The sequence below is a fragment of the Mugil cephalus genome, chromosome 7 (genome assembly GCF_022458985.1).
Source record: "Mugil cephalus isolate CIBA_MC_2020 chromosome 7, CIBA_Mcephalus_1.1, whole genome shotgun sequence".
In the NCBI taxonomy this organism is placed as follows: Eukaryota; Metazoa; Chordata; class Actinopteri; order Mugiliformes; family Mugilidae; genus Mugil; species Mugil cephalus.
The window spans coordinates 15,386,600-15,413,973 of record NC_061776.1 but is presented as its reverse complement, the minus strand read 5'-3'; the positions used below and the strand labels follow the sequence as shown (position 1 = coordinate 15,413,973).

Genomic DNA, 27,374 nt, shown 5'->3' with positions numbered 1-27,374 from the left:
CACCGTCTCATGGCAAACAAGAACACAAATGCTGTCCTGTAAAAGCTTTCTCTTGAGTAGCTACGGCACTAGCACAGCGCTGGTGTAAATCTTTATGTGCATTAGTTTCCATGACGCCGTTAACGCCAGTTTCTATTACGCTGCCTTGCCTTTGTGTCATATTTGAATAAGTGACATTTGTGACTAATGGGTATTTCACTATGGCCTGCCATTTCTTTTTAAAATGCATGCTGCCACCCAGAAACCACACGGATATTCAACTTGCAGTCTGCATTATCAAGAACAAGTTTATGAATATGACCAGTTAGAATTCAATAGGGGTTGGGACCATTAAAATATAAAGACGTTATCCATCATCCACTCTCTAGTAAAAGGAGTGTAGTTAATTATAATGCACATGACCTGACATAACTGAAAGCAGCTCATGTGTAATATTAGAATAAAATCCCCCATGTTATCCTCATGTAAATATACACGGATGTCAACTCTCCTTATTTTTGTTAATAGCTTTAAATAAAAAGCTGTTACACGTTACAATTATTATACATGTATTAGTAATTTATGTTGTAAAACAATTTGTTTGATCTTTTCTTTTCGATTTAGCGCTGATAAGGAATTTGAATGAAATGGCCTTGCTTGCATTAAACTGCTCCCTGTGCTGCCACTGTGACATGAGGAGCCCTGAGAGATGGTGGCGGTTCTATTTGGGAGAAAATAACAGTAATTTAGGCTGGGCTCCTTTGGTCACTTCTTCTTTCCTGTAGTGTTTCTCATTTTTTCTTGCACCACAGCTGTGCCCCTGGCAAGACAACACAATGCGTGAATGCCAATAAGGCCTCCGGCTTCATTCACTAAATGCCAATGGGGGGAGCGTCAACAAAAACATTGGGAGCAAAGCTCAGGTGTCAAAGTGGTAACTAATTGTCCTCCCTCAGCCACATGAGACACCGGAATAAACATTCAGTTTAAATGCAAAAATACAAACAAACAGTGACCTGTATGGAAAGACGAATGACAATTTATTACGTATCGTTGATTTCACATGTCAAATACACACTCTAGTTTAGTAGTGAGATGCAAAAACTCTGACATGTTTCATTAAGGCTGGGAAGGAAATGCTCCTATCATTTATTGCGAGGTGGGGCCATCACAGTTTGAGTGCGTCGAGCCCTGATTGTGCATGCTGTCCGTGCAACTTCCTGCAATATCCTGTTTATCGTCATGAGAAAAAAAAACGGTGATGGAAATGAGATGAGCTTCCACTGCGCTGGTGCGCGCCTCGCGTGCATTTCCAGTGGTGAGGGGACGCATGACTGCAAATCAGAGATGAGGTTCTTCCCGAGTCTGAGTAAGAATGGTGCCGAATTAAACCATTGTGACTGTAGAAAAAGAAAGAAATAAGCAGGCGCGTTGCCAATCAAACAAACAAATATGCAGGTTTACTGCTATAGTTATTTTCTGAAGTAATCTCATCGCACTAAAGTATAACACGGCGTCCGACACTCCGCTGCCAATCAGGCACAAATCACCGGGCGTCCAAGAGCGTCGTGCGCTCTCTGGCGGTTATTTTTGGACATTGTGCGCTCTCTCCCATCACAAAAGCCGAAGCTTTTTCCGAGCACACATGGGGTTGTTGAATGCAGCGTCCGCTCGCCTGACACCTGTTGCTGGCTTATTATTCTCAGCGCTGGCCTATTGAGGATTTAACGAGCGCAGGATTCACCTCCCGCCAGGACCATGTCGGAGGGACAAACTGACTCCAACTCCAGCGGCTACTATTTTGACAATGCTTCAACTACAGTTCAGAGCAGCTTCGTGTTCTCAGGACCCATGTTTGTCATTTTGATGGTGATGATGGTGACCTTGGTCATTGTCATAGTTTTGGGCAACGCACTGGTCATTTTGGCATTTAGAGTGGACAAGAGTTTGAGAAAACAGTGCAATTACTACTTCTTGAATTTGGCAATATCAGATTTTCTTGTAGGTAAGTCCACCCTTGTTTATAGTTTAACAGACTATTTAATGACTAAAGATTAATGGCAATTTGGATATGCTATGTCATGTGTGATATTCCCTATATCATATGTGTGTGCTTGCATAAGAATAAGAAATAAGGATGCTTGTGAGCAAGTCAGTCTCCGTGTATTATAGATGAATGTGTAGTGACTGAATAGAGCTACAAAGAAAGATTTTATTTATTTTAGGAATGACTTTGCTTCTCCTTTACATCCTATAGACATTTTAGAAACACTATACGCTAACACTACACAAAGCACTATATAAAATATCAGATTTTATTCAGTGATTTTGTAAAGTATAAGTATACACTTTCATCTCTATATCCTTTTCTATGCATGTTGTACACTATTGTTAATGGTCTGTTTAAACACTAGCTCCTCAATGTCAATGAGCACTGAAAATGCACCGTATATCGATTTTTTCATAGGCCCCAGTTTCTGACCATGCTACATCATAATTATTTCTCTAGGTGCATTCTGTATCCCGGTCTACATCCCCTATATCCTCACAGGCAGGTGGACGCTGGGTCGAGGACTGTGCAAGCTGTGGCTGGTCATGGACTACCTGCTTTGTTCCGCATCCGTCTTCAACATCGTTCTCATTAGCTACGACCGCTTCCTGTCAGTCACCAGAGCAGTGAGTGGAACATACCACCTCAATGCATATAGTCACCAAGGGAAATTAGGGCTACAGTGAGGAATGTATTAGGATACAAATTATACTAAATAAACCAGAGTAAGTTCATTCTCGCCTTGATTACTGTCCACTTACTTAGTGTCCACTTCAGTCGATAGAATGAGGTTTTTATAGTTTAATGTAAAAAGTTTTAAGTCCAAATTCCATTGTGTTCTCTCCTCATGGTCCGTGGCTTTATTTCTGATGAATGTCCCAGGTCACTGGTGGGGGCAGAGTCTCCTCATTCTCCCAAATGTGCCCATCTGCAGAGGTTAATCATTCCTGACCCTTTCAGGCCCAGTGCCACCCCTAATTATAGTTTTTCCCCATGACAAACACACTTGACTTTGGAACAGACTGGGTTTCAGAAAATGTGGAGGAGAGAAATTAGACTGTTTGTTGGAGTGTTAGACGTTAGATTGCTTTCTGATATCCAGTTGTACTGAAGCATCCATGTCAGATTCATTTCCTGGCACATATTTGGTAGTTAGCATATGTTTCCAAACCTCTACAGCTGTTAGCCGTGTTAGTTTGGCCTTAGCGTTACTCAGCTGACAGTATCCTGTGTGTGTTAACTCAAAGGTGGGATGAGGCTTGGCATAGCAGACAAAGGGAGCGCTCTGTTTCCTTTCAGAAGCAAACACTTAACATCAGAGCAGTGAATACAAATAACACCAGCGAGAGAGAGAAAGAGCCTCTTCTTTAATTAGCTAGCTTTGATCATGGCGATCCACCTCCTTCCAAACTGGAGAGATCAATCACAACAGAAACAGGACACCAGCAACCATGCAACGTTTTCCTAAAAGCATTTCTCTCTGAACACTGACAGACAAAGGGCCGTCAGCAGTCACGGAGCAAGTTTGTTTTTGCAAAGAAAAGGATGGAGTTACGATTGCATGCATACATTTAACAGATGACGGAGCACAGACCAAACGCTTACGGCACAGTATTTGGAATCTCGCACTTGTTTGTTTCAGTGGTTAAATGTAATTTAAATTGGTTAAAAATTGCGGCTTTGAACCCCTGACTGACTCGTAGAAGGGACCAGAATTACTATGTAGCAATTCATTTACACAAACATAAGTAGAGCCATGTTACGCCTTGTTGTAAAAGAACCACAGTTAATTACAGGTAATTGGACATACATTCAGAGCAGCTGGAGAGGTTGTAAAGTACGCTGCCCGCTGAACAGGCGTGTGGACAGGGACATAGGATGTGACACTAATTGAGACAAGTGGTCATGAGTGGTGCTTCATTGACTTGACACTCACATACACACTGGTCTGTACTGCATGATGTGTTGATTATATATATATGTGTGTGTATATATATAAAAGAAAAAATGGTTGGTCTTGTTGAGTACTGACCTCCATTATATCTCATGATTAATACAAGAAAAGCAGTGTTCTGTGAAATAGTGGTAGAATAATGGTTGAATTACAATAGCATTTTTCCTCTCTTTATGCACACTGATCCGACATAACATTATGACCACATTCCTAAAGTTGTGTAGGTCTCCCTTGTGCCTCTACAACAGTTGTGACTCATCAGAGAGTGGACATGAGTCTTCTGAGGGCATCCTGTGGTGTCAGGATGTTGTTGGTGAGGGCCCTTGGGTCCTATAGGTAGAGGAGAGTGGCCTCAGTAGGTCATCCTACAGATACTTAATCAGTTTGGGATCTAGGGAATTTAGAGGCCAGGCAAATACCTTGTGCTTTTTTTGTTTGTTTGTTTGTTTGTTTTTTAGTTGTTCCTAAAACGTTTCTTTGTTTGAGAGCCAGTGTCAGGCTGCATCCTACTGGGCATTGCTGGGTGGTGCATGTCCACGTAACATCCACACGAATGCCAGGTCCAAAAGTTTCCCAACAGAACTTTAAATTGTCACAAGATGGTTAGCGTCATTCACTTCTCCTGTCAGTGGTCATGATGTTGTGGCTGACTGGTGTACATTTTTAAGCTACCTCCACCTCAGTACATTTAAGGGACAAGTTTTGTTCAGTCCACTGCATTTATTTGACAATCATTGCAACGTTACTCAATTTACATAGGAACATGTCATTAGTGCATAAATAAGAAATGAATATAGATTAACTTTTTACCAGTATGTAAAGTTCAAATTATACCCATCCCTATTATATTTGTAAATATGAACACATGACAAACAGTTTATCAAATAATAATAGGGACAGGTGTCAATCTATCTGCATAATAAAGTTGTTTTACATTACAGGTAAGTTACCGTGCCAGGCAGAGCTTGACTCATCAAGCCATAATGAAGATGATTGCCGTCTGGGTGCTAGCCTTCGTCCTATATGGCCCGGCCATCATATTCTGGGAGCTGGTGGTGGGAAGAAGCCGTGTGCCCAAGGATGAGTGCTTCGCAGAGTTCTATTACTCTTGGTACTTCCTGCTGAGTGCTTCTATGCTGGAGTTTTTCTCTCCTTTCATCTCGGTGGCTTTCTTCAACCTCAGCATTTACCTCAGTATACGCAGGAGGAGGCGCCACAGCAGGGAGGCACAGCTCCATCTTCAAGCGAGTGAACCAGCCTCTGCCCAGGGGGAGAGTGTCCCTCTGTCCCACAACTGGGGGCTCGGGATAAAGCTGGCTGCAAAAGGCTCGATCCACTCCCAGCCGTCCTCGCCTAGTTTGGGTAAGCTGGATCCCTCGACCAGCAGGGCTGCCCAGCCCAGCCGTCTGTCCAGGGATAAGAAAATTGCTAAGTCTCTGGCTATAATAGTGTGTGTGTTTGCCATCTGCTGGGCACCATACACCCTACTGATGATCATCCGTGCCGCCTGCAGAGGGCGGTGCATCCAGCATCACTGGTACGAGGTCACCTTCTGGCTCCTGTGGCTCAACTCTGCCATTAACCCGTTCCTGTACCCGCTGTGCCACAGTAGCTTCCGCAGGGCCTTCAGCAAGATTCTGTGCCCAAAGCAGCACACTACACCTCCATCCTCCGTTTTACGTACTGGCCAGTGACTAGTATAGATTGATCGGGATTAACAACGTGCCAAAGCTATGGGTGGAGGAGCTGGAACTAATCATAGCATGATTTGTCATGTAGACCCTAATAAACAGTTGTGTTCTTCAGTGTTTGAGTGTGTAAGGTGTGTGCAGCACGGCATAATGAAATTTACCGTCTATCAGATTATTGTATCCAGGTGAAGTATATTTCAGCCTTTAATCATGAAATGATCAATAACATAACCGAGCGTACTTGAAAAACTGACCAAGTTTGGCAGTTGTGTGTCCGCTTCAGACATCGCTGAGACAATGCATCAACGATTAACAGCATGCGTCAGGAAGAAGACATCGTCAAGAAATGTGTGTTTATTGTCTTCTTGTTCACGTGACGGATGTTGTGCCACGCAGGCTAGTTCTTAATGTGGAGAATGTTTTACATTTCCTTGCATTGTTAACTGTAAACGTTCATAAGACGTGTTGTCCTCACTGTGGCGTCCTTGAGTAAAGCAGAACACTGTCACCCTCTGCTGTCAGAAAGTTAACCGCTCTCACCATACCAGAAGCCCAGTGGTAAAAACACAAAGTGCCATTACATTTAAATTATCATGTACAGAGTGTGAAATGAGATGGCTGTCTCAGCCTCGCCTCTTTGGAGGCACATTGCTATATATTAGTCATGTCTTGTAGCTCAGAAATCATTTCTTCACTGTAATCTAAAAATGTGCATTCATTTTAAAAGTCATTGCTGCTGCTTTTCAGTCTGTTCACCCCCAAGCCACTCCCAGGATAACGGGTAATGCTATGTATTATTGATTTTACAGAGTATTTGGCTTTATGTAAAAAAAATAAAAATAAAAAAGTAAACGAACCAAAATATACTGTGAAGAAGGGGTGCATGTGCCCTCACCTGCCACTAGATGTCACCATTTACCTTCACAGTTTCCCGTGTGCGTCGTGCTTCACAGAGACAAGTCAGCCTTTGAGATATTTTAAGGTCTACATCAACTGTTTTGCTCCATGGCTTTTGTGCTGATATTATTTTGAATGCCTGCTTTATTTTTGTGCCAGAACCTCTGAATGCTCCAAATCGTAACTTAAGAATGTAACCTGATTAATACATACGATTGGATGGTGCTCAGTTTACATTCACTGTTATCACTTAATCGTTTTAATAACTTTTTTTTTTAATAACTTGAATGGCATTGGTATCGGTATTGGCATCTGCTATGAATCTGTGCAGCTGGAATGTTACCATTATCAATAATAAGTCCAGTCTTGTCTGCCGGCTCAAAAGAAGAGAACTGTATTCAAGATACGATTGTGTGCATATCTGTAACACGTTGAAGATATTTATGCACAGTAAAAAAAAGAAAAAAAAATGTAATGAATAAAAATTATTTCTGTGCTGTATTGTAAATGACAGCAATGTGTTGTGTAGTTGCTGTCTACCGGATGGCTAATTGGGTCAGTGCCAAACGCTGAAGTGGCTTCTGTTTGATGTGCAGATGAAATGCTGAGAATGCATCTGCATTTTTTCGTATTGTTCCCCAGTCTAGGTAGTTTGATTTGATTGATGAAATGAGTTCTTTCCAGATGTAGATGTTAGACCTGTAATTACGCCATCATGTTAGATAGTGAGGTTACATTTGCAGGTGCCTGGGTCCCACAGGGGACGAACATTGCTCAAATTGTTGCTGTTGCCTGTGTGCACATCTGGGCTCTTGGTCAGGTGCTGGGAATAAGGGCACAGCTGCAGGGAACAGGCCTCTGCTACCCCCCCACCCCCTCCCCGCTCCCTTTCTGCCCCGTGGCGTGGTGGGGGGACAGAAGCACACTTCTGACCAGAGGGATGCAGGCGCATTTCCCTCGGGACGGCAGAACTGCATTTATCAGCAGAATGGCGAGGCTGGGTTTACTCTTTGTATATCTAAACGCGACAGCAAGAGCCATTTCGCTGTGGAATCGCTTGCACCGTGTGCAGTTATATTAGGGGGAGCAGTGTTATTGATTTTGTTGATAGATTACTATGCCATGACATGTGTGCCAAACTGATTGGCTACTGACTGATGCTGCGCCGGGGATTATGCCAGCTTAAATTAGTCTAGGAAAGGTAACACCAGGGGAAATACTGATGAGGGATAATAATTATGAACACAGAAATGTGTGTTTATTAATCCCATTCTGCGTGTCTATGTGTTTACGGCGGATGTTTGTGACCACAAGCAATGTATCTAAAAGATATGACCCCAAATGGAGCGCACCTGTGCCCCTTAAGTTTATAGAGCCCCATTAGCAGAGAAGGTCTGTGATCAGAGGAGGGAGAGGGACTTTATAACTTCCCCATGAGGATCTGGGAATAGTAAACTCTTAGAGGTTCTCTTTTAGCACTTTGTTGCCGTGTTTTAATGCTGAAGTCTCTTCTTTTCAAATTGGATAATACCTCATGTCCGCACAAAAGACAAAGAAATATGGCAGATGTAGATGCTAGACCTGTAATTAGCGCAGGTATGAAGCCACGTTCAGTTCAGCTAAGCTACAGGAGTGTTTTCACGAACTAGGATTCTTTACAGCAAAGCGCAGCATTTTACACTCTTATTACGGAGTGAAGCCGAAACGTAAAAAAAAAAAGTGAGCATGCCAGACAAGATTGCACCACTTTGTGCAGATAGAGATCAACAGTGTGACCTGACTAGAAATTGTAGCTTCACTTAGCGTACATTTCCCCCCCACCGCCCTCTTGCAGGATATTCACTTTTGCATCCAAACTAAACGCATGGTAAAGCGTGGTGAGTATTTCATGAGGGGCATTTTATGAGAAAAAAATGACTACTTCTGCTTGATTCTTGTCTTTTCTCTTCTTCCGTTTACCCTGCACTTTTTTCCTGCTGTGTACTTCCTGACTAGAGATTAAATAATTCCATTGGAATCCTCTTAGGATGGGTTCCCAGCACTTGGCAATTAAACAATTACATTTAATCAGCATGGGGCGACGCTTCAAGTCACCCTCATTTCAGACGTTGATTAAAAGCAATTCTGCAGTGGTTATTGCTGTCGACTTTCGAAACTGCGGTTCACTTAGATTTACTGTATCTGTGGGGTCAGGCCGGATAGCAATATGGCTGGTTCAGTGGTGGTCAAGAGCTGTATCTGCCTCTGGTGTGTAAAACTGTGATGACAGAGCTCATGGCAGGCCTTATATTGTCCCTTAAGCCAGAGCTAGTTAGATTACTTCGAGACATTTTGACCCGACAGCAAAGAAGTCTCAATGAACAATGGAAAGGAGAGGGGCATTAAGTTATGCATGTGGGACATTTTTTATATTATATATGTGCTCGACCGTGTCCACACTCAGCTGCCTCTTTGTGCATCTGCATTTAAGCGCATTTGCCTTGAACGAAATGCACACTGACATGTACAATTTCATCATGCCATGCAATAACATCTCCCTCTGTGATGGCAAACAAGCTGTGAGAGGGCACAGGAGGAGGAGGAGGAGGAGGAGGAGGAGAAGGAGGGAAGGGAGGGACGAGGGGGTGGGGGGCTTCACACCAGCCGTATATATGACATTATGCTCGAGCGAAAGAGCGCTACGTGGCATAGCGCAGGAGCAAGACTACATTCTTCCCCGCGCAACACAGATGAGTTGTGATGGATACCCGGCCCCCTCATGTGAAACCCAGGTGCCCCTGTTTCATAAGGCACCCCACCGGCTCTCCAGCCCTCTTAATTAGCGGCTTCCGTCAGCTGGCACCCAGGCCTCCGAGCACCAGTCACTGGCCTCTGCTCCTCAATGAATCTGGTTCTCTCCAGATCTTCAGCTTTCAGAACACATGAAAACATGGGCGGGTAGGGCGGGAGGCTTCAAGGCTTTAGTAAACCCCTAATTCATCTGTAAATTTCCTGGTATCTAGATCAAATACTCGCTGAGAGGAGTCGAAAATACTGTCGAACGCTTTGCTCGGTGTGTGTTTTTTTTTTTTTTTTGGTTTTTATTAAAGATAGGCAACTGCAGAGAGCGGACCAGGAGTTTTCATCTCAGCCGCAGACACACTGTAACGAGACACTGATGATTTTTATATGATGAAGTCAAATATAGATAAAAGGTTTCACCAGGATGGGTATGTAGCCTTTTTCCTGGTGCAGTATCACAGCAGAGCTGTAACAATAGTCTCTTCTAATGACATTCCCCCAGTAACTTCTTGCCTCTACAAATCTCAGGGGGAACGAGCTACAAAAAGTGATAATTACATGAAATATACATAGAGAATAAAGGGAGCATGTTTACATAACCAGGCCCATAAATATCTGACTGAGACGACATTGTTCTCCAACTCCTTTTAAGCTGATCTCCCAGGGATGCCATTTTAATGACATGATGGTTTAAAGAGATGCTGCTCCATCTCGTTCCATATTTAATTAACTTTTTCTTTTCTGACGCAGAGGAAAAAACAGAAGAAAGAACGCGTGATAGAGACAAACACGCACGATAGCGGGGAGACAATAACAAATAGCTGGGAGAACAGAAAGAGGGAGGCAGGGGGAACATGAGCAGAGACCTTGTCATGCTTTTGTGAGCTGTTTACAATACAAAAGATGCAAGGGGAGAGGAGGAGTGGTGGAAGGGAAACGGCAAGGAAGGCATTAGCAAGAGAGGGGGGATAGTTAAAGATGAGAACGGCGGGAAAATATTGAAAGGGAAATCCTGAATTTAAAAAAAATATGATAATAATACTAAAGAAAATTAAAAAAAAAAAAAAAAAGATATGAAGATAGGAACAAATTCCAAAATAGTGAAACCAGAGTACAATCATGGGGAAACATTATGGAATACTTTGAAACTTTTAAGTGTAAAACAATGTGTCAGAAAAAATATAACAATTTAAAGATGTCCCTTTTTGTGCATCACCTCCTCTGCTCATCACAAAACACGCTCAGCACAGAAATCACACATCTGAAGTTTAGCTAAAAAAAAATAAAATAAAATCCAAATAATTTAACCAATGACTTCACAGTTGCGAAACTTCCAGGCATCCCAGAATCCAGCGTGCCCTCCTCCCCTTCTCTCTGCCAGTGTGTTTTCCATTTTTACTGTCAGCTGTATACAGTGTACGCTGCATTATTGATAGTTCCTTCCCCTTTTCTCTCCTCTTGTTATACTCTCCCCTTGTCCTCAACTCATCACACCAGCCACACTGGCTACGGAGCCTGGAGAGTTGCAGCAAATTTGACCCCACCTGGTCTATATTTTATTGCCTGGTGTTTAATACATTTTTGAAAATCTTCCCCCCACCCCATAAAAAAAAAGAAAAAAAAAGAACTCAATGCCTTGTCTATTTCAGGTGTCTGTCTTGGTGAGGCTGAGGGAGATGACTGGAGGGGGATACTCACCTTCAGTTCTCCCAGTACAGGAGACAGGGGGATCATTAGAGCGGGCTACAGAGGAGGAAAAAGTGTTTGTTTGTCCATATATGTATTAGCTTGGTGATGGGTTGACTGACTGGCAAACTGCTTTATTTTTTATTTCTAGTTTATTTATTTTTTTGTGTGATGAGATAGGCCAAAGTCCCTCATGACCCCGCATGGGAGATGCATCTTTTTTTTTATCCAATTCTGAAGAAAGTTATTTAGAAAAAAACATTCATTTGCACTCCGTCGTTCTGCACCTTGTACTTTGAAGTGTAGGATGAAGGTGATTGCGGTCATCCTTTAGGTGATATTCACACCTCCAGCCCCTCTGATTATTACCTGACAACTACCGTTGTCCTCCATACGCTTAGAGAAGAAATGTCTCCAAAGAGCATTTACTCTGAGGAACGCAATATGTTAGTCAGTCCTCATGCTTTATTAAAAGTGCGGAGGAAATACCCAAAAGACAATGGCAAAGGCCCCTTGTGCTCGACACAAAGACGCCCCAGCAGGGCTGCAGGCTGAGGTTGAGGCGTCCATTTTGCTGACACAGTTCCGAAGTGAAAAGATGGCTGTCTGGATGTGAAGTGCCGGTGTGAGAGATTGGGTTACCTCAGACAATCCCAGCGGATCTGCCGGCCAAATGGAGCTGGATCTCACGCTTGGGCGCACATATTGAATGCCATAAGAGGTCTCTGAGGTCTCCTTCAGTGGGAGGAATGCGCAGCCTAACAATGTGGAGTTTTCACCAAACTAAATTTTGCACCAAAGAAGAGCAATAGCAAGGACGCTGCGAGCGTCCGAAAGCGTACATATACGCGCGCTAGTTAGCAGATGAAATGCCACATTCTTAGCCTTCTGGATGGCAACACACAGCACAGGTTCAGCGAGATCTCATAATTATTTAATAGAGTCTTAACACAGGCTCCCACTTTTACTCCTGAGGACCATGTCAAGTTACAAAAAAACAAAAACAAAAAAAACAAAATGCCATTTCACACACACACATTCTGGACAGGAACAATGCCATTTCAGCTTCTCCCAAACATCTGGCCCGACTGTCCACTTCCACTAAGGACCGGCTGGGCTCTTAGCAGCAGTGAGTGCCACTTGCATTGAGGTTATGTTCGATGCGATGACACCACAGAGAATCAGCCAGGCTAAGTTATCTCTGAACAAGCCATCCATTCTGCTGCTTTCTGATGGAAGAATACTTGGGGGGCTGTGTAATTATATTGCTTTAAATGAACCCCTGAGAACCCCCTGCCAAAGCGCCCACAAAGTCTCACACTTGGGCGAGTGTCAGAAATGCAATGCTTGTGCGTGCGCCCCTGTGTGTAGCTGCATGTGTGTGTGTGTGTTTTGCTGCTTAGGCTGGCGTTAAAAGGGAGGCCGCGGTGGTTCTGATACGCCTCACAAGTGAATTTAATTAAATCATAAATATGAGCTGGAGGCCGCCACCCAATTTAATGTAATGGATGATGTGGGCCAGTCCATCTCTGGCAAAGCAAAGTTCTGGACCCGTTCAAATGCCCTTGAAGCTTATTAAAAGTGCCTGGCACAGGGAGATGCTAGCAAAGTTGTTTAATGGATGCCCAGCTTGCATTTGGTATGACAGTTAATGCCGGGTTGTACCATCTCCGGGCTGGGTGAGGGGTCGCATCTTCATTGCGGAAGTGTGTCACTGTAAGAAACCCAGTTCATTCCTCATCCAATCTGCATTATGGAAATGAAATAAAAGCTAATAAAGGACAGACCGAATGAACGTTGGATGCGATGTCTTAAAATGACATCTTAGACTGGGTGTGCACAGATAGAATATTAATATTTTGCATCTAAAGGGACTTATATGTTTGTTTATGTGCACACATCAGCCTCCAGACCACTTACACATGAATGAATAACAGTGACTATTATTCTTTTATTATTATTATTATTATTATTATTATTGAGTTTGGTTTCTCTTGATAGATTGTGATATTCTAACGGAAAAACTTGAGCAAATATTGTTCAGTAATGTTGTCTGTATGTCAGCTGGTTGATTTGTTTGTCAGCGTGCTCTCGTCTGATCAAATTACCATTTGCTGGACAATTGCCAGAGCTACTTTTGTAACCAGGCTAATGATGATTTAAGTGGTGAGAGGAAACATTTGTTGGTTATTCACATTTCTTCCCAGAACATCTCCCCCCCTTTCGCAACTTTGAACTTTCCGAAAGTAATGGAAGTGGAAGTTCAGTGTTTATTCTGTGTCGGGTCAAACTCATCTGACTTCGTGTTGTCGGCGTGGCTGTATTTTGTTAAAACAATGATCGAGTAGTGCATTTTGGGAAGAGCAGTCTCTGCAGTTTTGTGGTTTCTGTTTTAATCATTAAAATAAATAGACAACGAAAATGAGAATAAATGATTGATATGCAGCAACTATTAGGTTTTAATTTTGGCTAATAAAAGTACCGGGTAAAGTGTTAATATGGAGATTTCTTTTAACATTAATGTGGACATTTCTCCACAAAGTCTTTGTTTGATTTTTTTTAATATATATTATTTATTATATTAATTTTCCTCCACAAATTTCTTTAAATATACATTAATATGAATCATATTTTAGTAAAGGGATAATGGATAGCTCAATATTGAATGCAATAATGTAAAATTATAAATAGCATTATGCCGAGTTTAATATAAAACACATATAGTAGTTAAAGTGTCCCTACTTAATCTCTCCATCAGTTTGGGGTCCTTGTCCTGAAAAACGTTGAAGACCCCTGGTTTAAAGTGTCGACTTCAGTCGAGCATGAGATATACAAGTCTGATCCACAGAGGCCCACCTCGCTATTTACAAAATGTAAAGTATCTGAAGCTGATGCTGACACCTTCAGATGTCTCGTAGAGTGCAGATCTCTGAGATTCAAAGCTGTTTTGGTGGCAGGGGCGGAACTTGAGCAATTCTCGGTTCTTTTTGTTAAGTTTCGTGCGAAACTGACTAAAACAGCTGAAGATATTCGCAGCTCTTACTTAACTTGGTGCACAATATAAATGCAGAATCTGCGCACGAGGCGTTACGTATGGTCTCCGGACTCACCACAAGAGCTGCGGCGACCGAGCCTTTTCAAAACATAACCCGAAAAGCTTCAACAAATGTTATGTTGCTCGTATGTCACCGCTGATGAATCATTTGCCGGGACAGACAGATGTTGTTGCGCGGGTTTTGTCCCATTCGGCAAAGGCAGAAGAACCTCTTCCCAGGTCCCCCGGAGTGCTGGAGGCTCCCTAAATAGACCTAGCGCAAGGGTGTGTGGAATGGGACCGCACAGGGTGATGGGTAATGGAGTCATTAATAACACAGACCTCCCTTAAGATGCTCAGATGTTCGTTAGCGAGAGCCACTAGGGAGTGGGGAAAAATAGGATGCAATTTGATACAATGAAGGAGAAAAAAAAAAAAAGGCAGTGTAAGCTTTTGATGATGATTGTGTTTATGCTGTCGTAGGTCTTGTCTGATGGGTTAATTGTGTGCCTTTCACACGCGGCAACACGCACACATGCATCAACATTAAGATCCACACAGGCCTTTACAGACGAAAGGGACATGGAAGCCATTTCCTCATACATTTTTTTTTTTTTTTTTTTAATATTTCCATCACATGTGCAACACAAAAAACGAGGTCTGTCAAATACAGAACTCCATATTTGTACAATACATTTTTAATAACATCGGAGATAACTGTCCATTTGCTGCAGGAGATGGTGATTTCCTGTAAACTGTGTACGAACAATTCTCAATCAAAATGTCAAAACATTAAAGTTTCATACAAAAGTGCATCTCAGGTTCAATGAATGCAAAACATTTACATTAACAGAATGGAATAAAGTTTCATATGATGCCACAGTGGCTTCCAGCTTGAGCAGAGAGCAATGGGACACTGCAACGAAACGAGGCGGGGGGGTACTTGGGCACTCTCCAGGAGAGCCAGGGACGGAGTTTTGTAACTACGACATATCCCCGAGACGGACTGAAACTGTGTTCAGTCTTCATGACCCCAAATTCAAATAGATGTACTCCCCCATTGTGAAAAAAAACAAACAAACAAAAAAAAAACATTAAAATAAAATAAAAATAATGTTGAGATAACAAAAACATTAAAAAAATTATTCCAGTAATCTCCAGGCTTCAACGAGCAGTAAACATTAATAACAGAAATGTACAGGTTGAGTCAGTGGGCTGGAGATTTCCCCATGCTCTGAGAGCCACATGGGAGCTTCACGCCTCTGTTCACGAGCCAACCAGAGGAACTAGCCTTTTCCAAATCTGTGTCACTGCGTTTGCATATATCAGCATCCCGTCCCCTGTCCTGTTTTTCTCTTCTCTCCGTTGTTTTTTTTTTCATTCTCCCTCTCTTTCTCTCTGTATTTTTTTTTTCACCTCTCTCCTGAACTCCAGCACAGGCAGCGCAGATTAGTCGCACCGCCGTTCGCAGCTGGTCCTCTGGCAGCCATATTATGAGGAACTCACGGACAAGATTTCAGCCTATGCTGGTGAATTGAGCTTTTCTACCCCGTAATGATTGACCATGTCAGGATACAGAGTGATGTACTGCACAGTAGGAGTGGCACTGATGAAAAGAGTCCTCCTGACAACACTTGCCAGTTCCTACAGTTTCCTATGCTCTCAGTGGCACCCTGTTTCTCCTTTACACAACTGGTTGGGTCCCATCTGGTCTGACTGACAATGTCATTGATCTTTTTTTCCCCCCCTCCCTTCTCTTTTGTTTTTTTTTTTTTTATTTTTTGGACAAACATTTCGAACTGTACATTGGCAAATACTGTATAAGATTGCAATATAGCTGTAGTTAAGCAACACATGAAGAGGTCTATGTACAAACAAGTTTTCTTTATTTTTCGAAATAATGGTTAGTAAAGAACGGAGAGGTTTTTCTTTTATGTTCTTTCCCCTTCTTTTATTTTCTTTGCTTTTCTTTTTTCTTGCTGTGGCATGGTTTCTTGTGGTGTGACTGAATCGGAGGTTCAGTGCGAGACAGCCAGTGGGAAACTGCACTGACGGTAATTGGCGGCCAGACATTATTCCGTGCGTCATGTGATCCTTGTTCTCGGCCACGGCGCTGAGCTTTGCCACGTTAGCTGCTGTGCTGAGTCAACGTGTGGTTCTGCGAGGACACAAAAAGAAAAGGGGGAAAACATTATGATCACATAAGGCGGACAGGGCTTTCATTTGCCTTCCATCTCACCGAACACACGTTACTCCTCGCGCCCCGCGGTTGATTGATGCGGCTGACAAGGCCTGTGTTTTTGATTATCTTGACATTTGAACATCATCATCATTAGGCTTTCAATTATCCAGATCCAATTAGCTTGCGTAGGAGTCAAATTGGTGTGGATCGATAGCTGCTGGCTTCCGGATTAAGCGTAGTTAAAGCCTGGTCTAACACAAAGGCGCAAGACCACTGCCAGATAACATCCCATTCCTCAGAAATCCTGTCTCCTGATCAAAGGCTGTGTCCATGGCAACAAATCCGTAACAAGGTGCTGACAAACCTGACGGAATATCATCCTAGGAGTCCTGTTTATTTTGTGTCTGCGGCACATGTAATGTATCTGCGCTACAAACGTACGGAAAAAAGGAAAAGCTGAGAAATGCTTGAGGTGCAGGTGAGGCCAGTGATGATTTGATCCTCCACACTTCTTTAAGTATGTAACGGTGCCCAATTCACTATGACAGGATAACAAGCTGACAATATCGCTCTGTTGTGCTGCATCTCCCAAATTTATGCAGGCACACACACAGACCGTCGAGAGTGGTTGTAGTGGGGCAGCTGTGCCAGGTTCTTTAAAGGGAGTGTGGACCAGGGGGTGTGTAACTGGTGTCCCTGGTGGGCTGAATCCAGGTCATCTTTTGAAGTGACTGCTAATCCCTTTAATGCAAACTACATGCCCCACTTGCTGCGCTCTGTTTAAAACACGGCCTTGGACTCTCTAAACTGGCATGGACTAGACACACCTGTCACAGAGTCGTCGGCACGCATGCATGCACAGAAGCGAGCGCGAGGCCCGGCCGCGCGTCCCGCAGCCGCACAAAGGCCGCGGGACTGAGCCGCTCAAAGTGTGCGGAATCACATTTACGCCGCGTGACTCGCCTTTGAGACGGAGCAGTGTAAAAGGAACGATCGGAAGCGATTGCGGCAACCTCGGCGAGAGGGTTTACCGAAGCAAGTCACCTTGTTGGTGCAGAATCCCTCGGGCAGTGCCGGGAGACGACTATTAGCCCCCCTCGCATTCATTCCTTCCCTCTTTACCCTTTCAGCTGCCTCCATATAAAGCATTTAAACACCTCGACAGCTTTCCTTTCAGCTAGGGCGATTACTTCCCGACAGGTGGGGTAATAAGCTGTTTGACGGGGAGCAGGATTGTGACCCCTGTACGGGTTAGCGAGGCTCGCCTGGGCCCCGCTCTCCCTTTTTTTTTTTTTTTTTTAAAGAGGCGGCTCCGGACAGCTCCTCTGCTTTCCCTCCCCTCTCTCCTCTCTTGCTGAAATAAAGCTCCTTTAAGTGAGTCTGGGAGGAGACTCCCCACGGGATGCTCTCTCTCTCTCTCTCTCTCTCTCTCTCTCTCTCTGTCTCTCCTCACCTCTCCTCCTCCTCCCCCTCCTCACACTCCACCAACCCCCTACCCCCCGGTGAAGACATCCTTGGCGTTGCTGAGGAGGGACAGGAGCACGGCAACCTTATTAATGAATGCGGCCCATTACCCGTCAGCCCGGCTCCTCGGCGACTCCCAGAAGCCCCTGCAGTACGTGACTTCAAATGGCAGGATATTGACACGGGGAGAGCAAAGCGGCTAGAACTGAGTGTGTGTGTGTGCCCGTGAGAGTGTGTGTGTATGTATGTGTGTGTGTGTGTGTGTGTGTGTGTGTGTGTGTGTGTGTGTGTGTGTGTGTGGACGGGGGGGAGAAACACAGAGAGAAAATTTGTGCTCAACTGAGTGTGCACGCCTTTGTGTGAGTGTGGCAGTGCGTCTAGGTGTGTACGTGTGTGTGTGGACCCCAAAGGAATGTAGCTCCTTGGATATAATGTAGGGCTCGTAACAGCTATTAGAGGGGAAAATAACCCCTCTGGGGAATGGCTCCCCCCTCTGCATGTCCCAGCTCTGTCTGACACACACTGCATTCTACCTTTTCCTTAAACATGCCAGGAGTTTTCTCACTGAGGGCTTTCTCAAGGACGGTGTTAAACGACTTCAGTGGCTGTGGCAGCCATGCAGACTAAAGGGAAATAGTTGGAAAAGAGGGAGAAAAAGGGAGGACTTTAAAAGAAAATGAAACTGATACCTTTATCTCTGTGGATGCTGAACTCTGCAGAGGAGCTATAAACTGCTCTGTGTATGGAGTGCGGGTGGTGGAAGGGAGGGAGGGAGGTAGGGAGGGAGGAAATTCACTTTCCAATCTTCATCCTTGTCAAGTTCTTCAAGTGCCTCCGCACAAGTGTTGGATGAGTAAAGTACCTACAGCGCGCGAATGTCAAATTAGATCCGAAACGCGCGATTCACACCTTGCGCAAGAAAATTACAGAAATGTCCACTGCCCCGGCAAAGGAGGATGTCACTAATGGTGTCACACTAGAACCGCTGCAATTTAGGATTAGATGCCCTCCATTAAGCCTTTTAGCTCTCATCCTAACTCCCTCCTTCAATGCCGTCCTATTCCCCCTGAAACTCTGCCATTCCTCTTATCATCCATTTCCTTCCCTTATATCCAACCCTTAATCTCCTCCTCGATCCTTTCAACCACCTGCTGGCCACACAGGCCTGCTGCAGGGCCCAGTTACCAGCAGTGTTCAGGTAAACCATAGCAGTCAATTCTCCACTAAATTAAATTTTGCACTGATCAATAATGCGCACCCGCTTCTCCCTTATGAAGACTGGCTGCACTGGCTCGGAGCGAGCCTCTTCCTCCTCCTCCTCCTCCTCCTCCTCCTCTCCTCTCCTATTCTCTCACCGACTCTGTGCCACCGTTAAACCACCACTTTCATCTGATTACATCACCCTACTGCAACGCCCTCAGGGGTAGTGGAAGAGGAGGGAGAACACCCGGCAGGGGTCTTGTGTACCCATGCAAACAGGTGCAACATGTCTTAGGAATTTAACACTGCTGCAGAGAGGGAGAAGGTGAGAAAAAAAAATGGGGAACGACTGGGGAAGAGCACAGACTGGGAAAGAGCAAGTAGGCTGGGGAGCTGATTTATTAACTAATCATTCTTTATGTCGTTCCCCATTGCTCCGGTCTCCATCGATAGTCTCCAGTGAGGCAACAGAGGTGCATCTCTTACATCAGCTCTGCAGAGGAAAAAGGCCGGCTTCTCTTTTTTTTTTTTCGTCCGATCGCTCCGCATTAGAGACGATCTTCAGATTGTCCAACATCAAAGACGGAGAAGATGTAAAGCTTAATCGCAATGCTAACAATGTTTGATTAACATAATGTTAATACCTGCTGGGCGCATGTTAAGTACATCGTGTCTGCTTCTCCATACCTGGTGTTATCCAGCATGTAACATTAAACCCAGACTTTATCGAGTGGTTAGAGAGCTGAGTGAGCAATAATGACTTTTTAAGCCATGGCCTTTTTAAGGATTTCTAAACAAATAAAGCGGTGTGCAGTGCACTTTGCACAAGTGCGGAGCCGACCAGAATCTATCGCAAAATGTAGCTCTCACGTTCTAAGTGCTGCATTTTCTATATTATAAATACACAAATTACAGCCGCTACAAAACTGATTATAGTATTATTTTGTGGCTTTGAACATGAACAGAGCTTGAATTAAAACCTCCTTTGAGTGAATGCAATGGTATATAAATTAAATAATGAACATTAAAAGTCTAAGTTTACCAGCTTGGGGTGTTTTCTGCGAACGTTGCAATTCTTAATATTTTAGTTAAGAAAATGAATGAAAGGATATATAAAAAAAACTGAATAAATCACATTTTGCATTAGTAAATTACATTTCTTTTTAATATCAGCTCAAAATCAAAACTGTAAATCAGATCTCGTGACTCAGATGTTACGCATGGTAAAAAAAAAAAAAAAAAAATTTACTCATTAAAGAAATCATTTAATTATGAGAGTTCGGAGCAACCATTTAGCACCCGCAGCTAAAGTGTCTTATTTATTCTATGATCAGAAATCTTCAGACAAGTCAAAAACTGTAAACATCCCCCTCGAAGCCCTGATTAGAAGGCTGCTCCTCTCCGGCGTCGCATGCCCGACGTGCAGCAGGTCTGCATGGCTGCATCTGGAGCACGGGGAGAGTGCACTAAACCGCTGAGACCTGTGCATACCAGTAGTCATCACTCAGGAATTTAATTAAGGCATAAGAGAATGTCACCAAATGATACTAAAACAAAGCACCGGCGATCTTTTTTTTTTCTTCTTTTTTTCTTTTTTTCCCAGGCTCCACGCTGCGGGGTGATTTCAAGACATGAAATCACCGGGATGTTTAAGCTCATTTATGTTGGCGTGACGACCAGAAGATGAACAGTGGACTTCGATCAGTAATGATTCCACTATGTCTTGGGTAATTTTGTGAAAATTTGGCCTCTGTGCGAAGGGGTTTCTTGTTATTCGAACTCGGGAGGGAGGGGGTGGGGGGGAGACAGGAGTGCTGCATTCTGTCTTGATCTTTAATGGTGTGCTGAACTTGGTCCAGTATTGACTCGGCCCTCCCTTTGTGCTTTCCCTACCGTTGACCAGTCCACTGAGGGAGTAATCCTTCCCTGCTCTGACCTCAGGCCAGGCTTACTGCTGGCTAGTTTAGCCAATGAAGAACACAATCAAATAAATAAATAATACAACCAGTTGGCATTCTCCACAGTCATCACTTATCAGGCCGTGGGGAAGGCTGACCCCAAACTGTTGTGCCACAACCGGGCCTGGTCTCCTTGGTAACAGACTGTCTTGTTTGAAGTGGGGTGCCCGGGGAGTCATAGCCGTACAGTAGCGGCACAGTTACAGTAAAAAAAATATATAATAAATCCATAATGTTTGAATCGCTTTGATTAGATGTCTAACTACCCCGGCCAAATACTTCTGAGGTGTAACCGGAGATGACGGACCACCTTTTTTGTGGGCTGGTGCTTTGTAGCTCCAAATGATACTCATTACCCTGTCTAAGTAGACAAGTGAATGGTACTAGAAACACACTATGCAGTGATCCCGCTGTTTGACTGAGGTAGCAAAACAACTGCACAACTGCTGTGTTATTATGGGGCCTCATTAAGTGAGGAGAGAGTGGGAGAAGGGGAGAGGGAGAGAGGAAAAGCAATAGAAAGAGGACCAGCGAGAGGGAGCGAGGGTGAAAAAAAAAGAAGAAGAGAGAACGGAGAGAGAAAAAAAAAGAAACACAAGAGAGCGATACAAACTGTATTCTGAGGTGATAGCAACACACAGATGCCTTTCCAGCCAAAATGAAGACTATGACTAAAGAACCCAATTAAGGGCTTTCTTAGGGGAGCCATCTTGGGAGGGGGATGGGTCTTCCTGGGACATGAGCCCTGGGCTACATCCTCTAATTAGACAGAGCGAGGGGGGAGGATCTCTGCCTGTCACTGGGAGGGAGATGGGGTCCGTGGGGTTCCACATGTCAGTCCCAGAAACAAAACACAATTACTCTCACATTTAACCACTTCAGTCGGGGACAGACTTTGACTAGGGATACTACAGAGTGCCCCCCCTCCCCTCTCCCCTCCCCTCCAGCCCCATCGTCTGCCTCTTCAGCACCGGTACTTCACAAATACAGAGACTACATTTTCTCGCGCACTTCATCCAAGAGCGGATCTTCACTCTCGCCCACCAAAAAGCCAGAAAATCCACTTTTAATTGACCCATAACTGGCGCCGTTCAACGCGCTTCTCCACATCTGAAGAGTTAAATTACTTCGGTATTACGATGTGCGAGTAGGGCATTCGACTGGGAATAATTGCTCTAATGCTGTTTATTCTGGCCTCAGCTGCATTTTGTTAACATCAACAGCATAACAGACACTTGAAAATCAAATCACTACAGAGGGTAAATTAAACCTGCAGTGAATTTCCCGAATAGCGGTTAAATTGTATTTCGTTTTTTTTTTTTTTTATTTATTTTTTTTTTATTTTATCAAAGTTGCTGAAAAAGTCAACTAAGAAAAGTAAAGGAGACATGTCTGAGGGAGAGATCCGGTGACGGATTCGAGCACAGTACACCGAGCATCTCCTCTTTGTTTGGATTTAACTTTCCCCAGTGGTGCAACAGAGGAAAAGAAAAAAAAAAAAAAAGAACAGCTCAAAGGCTTCTGGGAGTTTTTGTCATGTCTCCCTCCAGACAATGTGTTTGCATGCACATATCAGACCCTGGGAGAGACGCAGACAAAGAAAAATACATACAACACGCACACAGATGTATACACACAAACACACGCGCCGAGAAACGATATCCTCCCAGGATCATTAGGTCTGTCATGCTGTCTAATTCTGATCCACCTACAAAACTAGAACACCACTATTGTGATAACATCACTAGTCATCTAAGGGTGTTTACGTCCCCATTTACAGTGCATAGCGGTGTTTGTACAGTGTCGCACGTAATTATAAATAAGCTTAAATATTAACGATGGCACCTCACAAGCCGCCGTTTTGTTTATTTATTTCATTTTTTTCCTAATCCTTTTCATACCGCAGAGCAACTTTTTGAAACGGTGACAGAATTCCAAGCACCTGGGGTGATGAAGAAGAAAACAAGTTGTCATATAAAAGGAAATATATATATATATATATACACACACACACACACACGCAACTTTCAAAAGCGTGAAGAGCTGTCACACTTGGCAGATCAAGACATTCAGGGAAATTTTGGTATTTGAGAGCCACTCAGGGACAAACACGGGAAGCTTTGCTTTTTCCGCGACACTTTTGGGACTCGGGGCAGTTAGGGCATTTCGTGCGGGCACATTTAGAATTCATTAACGGAGCAAATAAAAAAAAATAAAAAAAAAAAAAACTTCTGGGGACTTTGTGCTTCATTTATTAAGATTTAACAGCAAGGGAAGTGGAGAAAGAAACAGACTTTAGTATTTCTGTGTATTGCATTAAAACAAATGCACTACAATGCCTTCTTTGGCACTTTTTCCCCCTCTCTAAGTATCCGTGTCTGTCACCCCCCCCCCCCCCCCCCCCCCCCGACTAGTTTCTGCCTTGGACAGACGTTACAACATGCATAGCTGTTTACACTGACCCGGTGACCGTAAAGCCTATAAATATCCTTAATTAAAAGAGTGGAATTGGTCACAGCTTGGCAATAATGGCTATCACACGGGGAGAAAAGAATCTCATTTGTGTGGGGAAGTAGAACAAGATGCAGATGTGCTCTTGTCACTTTCAGCACTCATTAAGGCCGGGGAGCTTTGGATTGTCTTTGAAGGAATCCTTTTAAAACACACTCCAATTAAGGTACGTGTCCTGCGGGCTTCTGAGGAAAGGGAGAAGTCGTACAGCACCCCAGTCCTTCCTCCTCTCCTCCGCCGATCACGGCGCGGCTTAACACGCGACTTACAATCTCGTGTCACTTCCAAGGAATGATAATGAAATTGGAGGACGGAGGGAATGAAAGACAGCCCCAGCTTAAAAGGAACGAGGGAATCTCGCGCAGGAAATGTCATCTTCGCTGTTGTGCAACTTCAGTCTCATTGTCTTGTCTTCGGAGGAATTGGGATCGTTGGGAGAGAGAGCCCTCTGATCGCAGCCCTCCGGTATGCCGCAATGCTGCTGCTGCGGCTGCTGCTGCTGAACTTGGTGCCTTTCGCAAACGACGCGCACTCAGAGAAATGTCAGATTTAAGCTGTGGCTAATGCTGCACATCCATCAGTTAATGAATCTGGCTAATTAATCCAGCCGAGCGGCATTGTCAGCGTCTCAGTTCCTTCCGTGGAGCGAGAAGCTACTGTATCTTGAAGCCAACTCAAAGGGGGAAAAGGGAAGTTTATTATCAAGTTTCACATTGCAATGAGGCCTTTACTTCTTTTTTTTTTTTCTCATATGGGGACAGCTATGACAAGAGGACATTGGCTCTTCTCTTCTCTTCTTCGGGTGTGTGCATAGCGAAGCTGTGTTGGCGAGATGCTCAAGGGGTGGTCAGTAGTTGAGGGTCAGAGAGAGCTCTGAGCAGCCAGCTCGCTTGCCCTCCCTATCAGCACCTCATGAAATATCTAGACTCTGCTCCATATTTTAATGGGGTGAGGGAAAGGGATGCGCAGGGTGTATGCTGTGTGAAAGTGTGTGATGGTGGAGGGGAGTCCTCTGGAGGGTTTTGAAGGGAATGGTGGTCTATGCATCTCTCTGCTTGTTTTTTTTTCCTCCTTTTTTTTCTCCTTTTTTTTTTGGCTGTGAAAGAAAGCGGAAAAAGAGAAACAGAGGGAAAGGAGGGTAGAGCGAGAGAGATTATTCTCCATTGGAATCTGGATTCTGGGGCACACAGGCCCAGGAGTCAGTCAATCTGGCTGGTCTGAGGGGGGCGGCCGGGCGGGGGGTCCTGGGAGGGCTGATTAGACGGATGCTCTCCCATCATCCATCTCGACAGGCTGGCGAAAATTGGCTAGCCCCTCGCAGGGTAGAGTTCACGGGGGGAGGCGGTGGGGGAGGACGCCGAGTGGTGCGCTGGATACCTGTCACAGCCTTTGGTCTGTTTCAGGATCTCAGCAGCAAATTAATAAAATATCTTTCCTGCTTCCCTTTACCTGCCGTGGCAGCTCTCCCTCTCGCCGCTCCTTCTCCCAGCTTGCTCTGGCCCTTTGACCCTTCCGACTACTGTGAGAGATGAGGAGCCCAGGCAGCCGGCGAGTGGGCCAGAGTGTCAGGGAGAAATAGGGAGAAACTCCAAACTTAAGACCTGGCAAAGAGAGAGCGCTCTCGCTGCTGGAAGACAGCTCCACTTCAGACAGACTGACAAACGACTGCCCCGTGTCAGTAAGATATTTTGAAGTGTGATGCATGGGAAATGGCAACGGCAAACAAACAACAGCTTAAAAACAAGCCTCCAACCTGCACTGTTTGCCAGGTTTTAACTATAGACGGAGGAAGCAAATCTAACATGACTAACTTCGGGAGCTCTGAGCCGACCACGGCGTCACAAATGCGGTGGATTTTTCTGCCTTTACGCAATGCGAAACAAATAGCACGTATCCATAAGCAGCGCATATGAGCGCGAGCGCGAGGTCACGTGGGACTTCCTTCAGAGCGCGGCACGGGATGAGCATCATGATCGTCTCATCCTCCCCGAGATCCTCCCCGCTCTCCTTTCATAACCCTCGTTTCACAGCACAGTGCCATAGGTCTTTCATGTTCTGCTCTTGTCTCTTCACACGGAGAGTAAAACAATATAATCATGCATGAAACATCACCTCCGGGAGGTGGAGATCACTTCTTTCCAAAAAATGTCAAACAAAAGAAAAGTGGGAAAACATCCCCAGGTTATTTGAGATTGTTTACAGGTACCCGCAACAGCGCTCGCTATATAGAGAACACTTGTACCAATGAGAGATGAAAATGTGATAAATAGGGGAGCTCGGAATGAATGAAAGGGCCTCCACATTGGCAGTTTGCTGGAGTGCGAGCCTTGTTAAATAACCTTCTCTGCAGTGGAGTTGCATGTTGGCGGATCAGGACTTGTTTTATTCATGTGTGCGGTGCTCAAATGACCAGCAGATAATGATCACATTCACCTTCCTCCTGGCAGACACACGCCTCTGTGTTTACAACCTGAATCTCAATATGAAAATCATTGCCGATCGATGGGCGGCCAAGCCCTGGATACCTCCTCTGGCTACCGGCTAATACATAGTGATGCTAATCCAAGTTTCAGGTGGATGTATACATATGGAGGATGTGGTCAGGAGCTGCCGGTTTCTCGCAGCACTTTCAGGGCTAATTCCAGTGATTAGGTTGAACACGGTGGTTATGGACTACTCACATTTTAATGATATAGTTTCAAAAGGTAATAGAAAGAGATCAGGATATGAGAAGCATGCCATGTGTACGATAGAGTATCCCCCAAACAAAACAGAGCTGCTTGAAAACACCACCGCAGTGAAATAATATAATAAGGTCTGTTTCATTTTTTCAGGTTCTCCAAGGACCGGAGGAAAAGATTGCTAGAAAATGGATTATCTCTCTAACATTGCGAGTTCATAAGTCCAACTACTAACTTTGTTGAAGGGCAGATACGGTCTCCCACAGGACGGAGCTCATATTTAGCCACGAGGCCTCCTCTGTGATTAGGAAGGGAGATGCAAGCATATTGACTCAACTGTGTTTTTGCCTCTGCACTGTATGTAATTACCTCTTCAAAAACGAACATTCCACTAATCCTCTAATTCCAGATATTTTAGTGCTCTGCTGGTCTAATAAGCAAATCAAATCATATCTGCACATCACAAATGAGTTTTGGAAACGGACTGAAATAATTCCTTCTGAGTCTCTCATCCCGGCTGGGATGGAGGGGATAGCCGGAGCGCGGTGTTTAGTGTTTGTTAAGCTGTCATGTGTGATTAGCGGCCTTGGTTTCTGCTAGTGGCCCTTTAGCTCCCTCTTCCTCCCCACCTCGAACCCCCACTCCCCCGGCCCGGGGCTCACCTGTAACTCGGTCTGGAAGAAGAACTTCTGCGGGCACTGCGAGCAGTCGTAGATCTTATCCTCTTGTCCGTGAGCAGAGAAGATGTGCTGCTGGAGCTTGTTGGCCTGGACAAACACTGCTCGGAGAGCACGGAGAACAAAGAAGAGGACACAACACATGAACTGTTAGCGTACATTTTCTGTTACGAAAAGCATCGTTCCAAGATTTTTTTTTATATTATTGATTTTGCTAAATTAAAATAGGACCAAGGCAACACCAGGAGCGCAAGACAATTACAAAGTACCAATGCACAAAAACACAACAACGAAAAAAAATTCTTAAAAAAGGAAAACAGAGAACAATTTAGATGTAAAAACTAGAATGGTCATACTCGTGGCACCAGAGCTAGCGAATGCATAATGTTTTGGGAATAATGATGCTCTTTATTTAGCGCTACTGTGGGGACAACAAGCCGGAAAATAAACAACCACAAAAATTGGCATGGCTTCAAGTGCAAAACATGGCCTCCATTAGTCTACATCGCTAATTATATTGACAATATAAATATTCATGTTGTTGCACTAGTTATTCATGCACACTCAGGCTACGTTCGCCATCATATAAACACACAACTCGCTGGCACCTAAAACATATACCATACATT

At 44.3% G+C, this 27,374-nt stretch overlaps 2 protein-coding genes across 7 annotated transcripts in view; one reads left to right on the top strand and one right to left on the bottom strand.

The window, feature by feature from the left end:
- The first annotated feature begins 1,638 nt into the window (after positions 1-1,638).
- LOC125011104 (histamine H3 receptor-like) lies at positions 1,639-6,012 on the top strand. The gene is made up of 3 exons (XM_047590129.1): positions 1,639-1,984; positions 2,489-2,655; positions 4,925-6,012. The coding sequence occupies exons 1-3, from the start codon at positions 1,738-1,740 to the stop codon at positions 5,675-5,677; spliced, it is 1,167 nt and encodes a 388-aa protein (XP_047446085.1). The 5' UTR covers positions 1,639-1,737; the 3' UTR covers positions 5,678-6,012.
- A 9,113-nt stretch (positions 6,013-15,125) lies between these two features.
- LOC125011496 (zinc finger protein 521-like) overlaps positions 15,126-27,374 on the bottom strand; it is an 88,710-nt gene continuing 76,461 nt past the window's right edge. For all 6 annotated transcript variants that reach the window (XM_047590748.1, XM_047590749.1, XM_047590754.1 and 3 more), the window contains 2 exons: positions 26,731-26,846; positions 15,126-16,230 (listed from right to left, as the gene is read on the bottom strand). In XM_047590748.1, the coding sequence (XP_047446704.1) occupies positions 16,201-16,230; positions 26,731-26,846 (146 nt within the window). In that variant the 3' untranslated portion in view covers positions 15,126-16,200. The remainder of the gene's footprint in view (positions 16,231-26,730; positions 26,847-27,374) is intronic.

Bases quoted from the DNA above. Each gene is read 5' to 3' on its own strand.
- LOC125011104 (XM_047590129.1), top strand. From the start codon at position 1,738: ATGTCGGAGGGACAAACTGACTCCAACTCCAGCGGCTACTATTTTGAC. The intron at 1,985-2,488 runs GTAAGTCCACCC...TTATTTCTCTAG, and splicing joins AATATCAGATTTTCTTGTAG to GTGCATTCTGTATCCCGGTC. The intron at 2,656-4,924 runs GTGAGTGGAACA...TTTACATTACAG, and splicing joins TCCTGTCAGTCACCAGAGCA to GTAAGTTACCGTGCCAGGCA.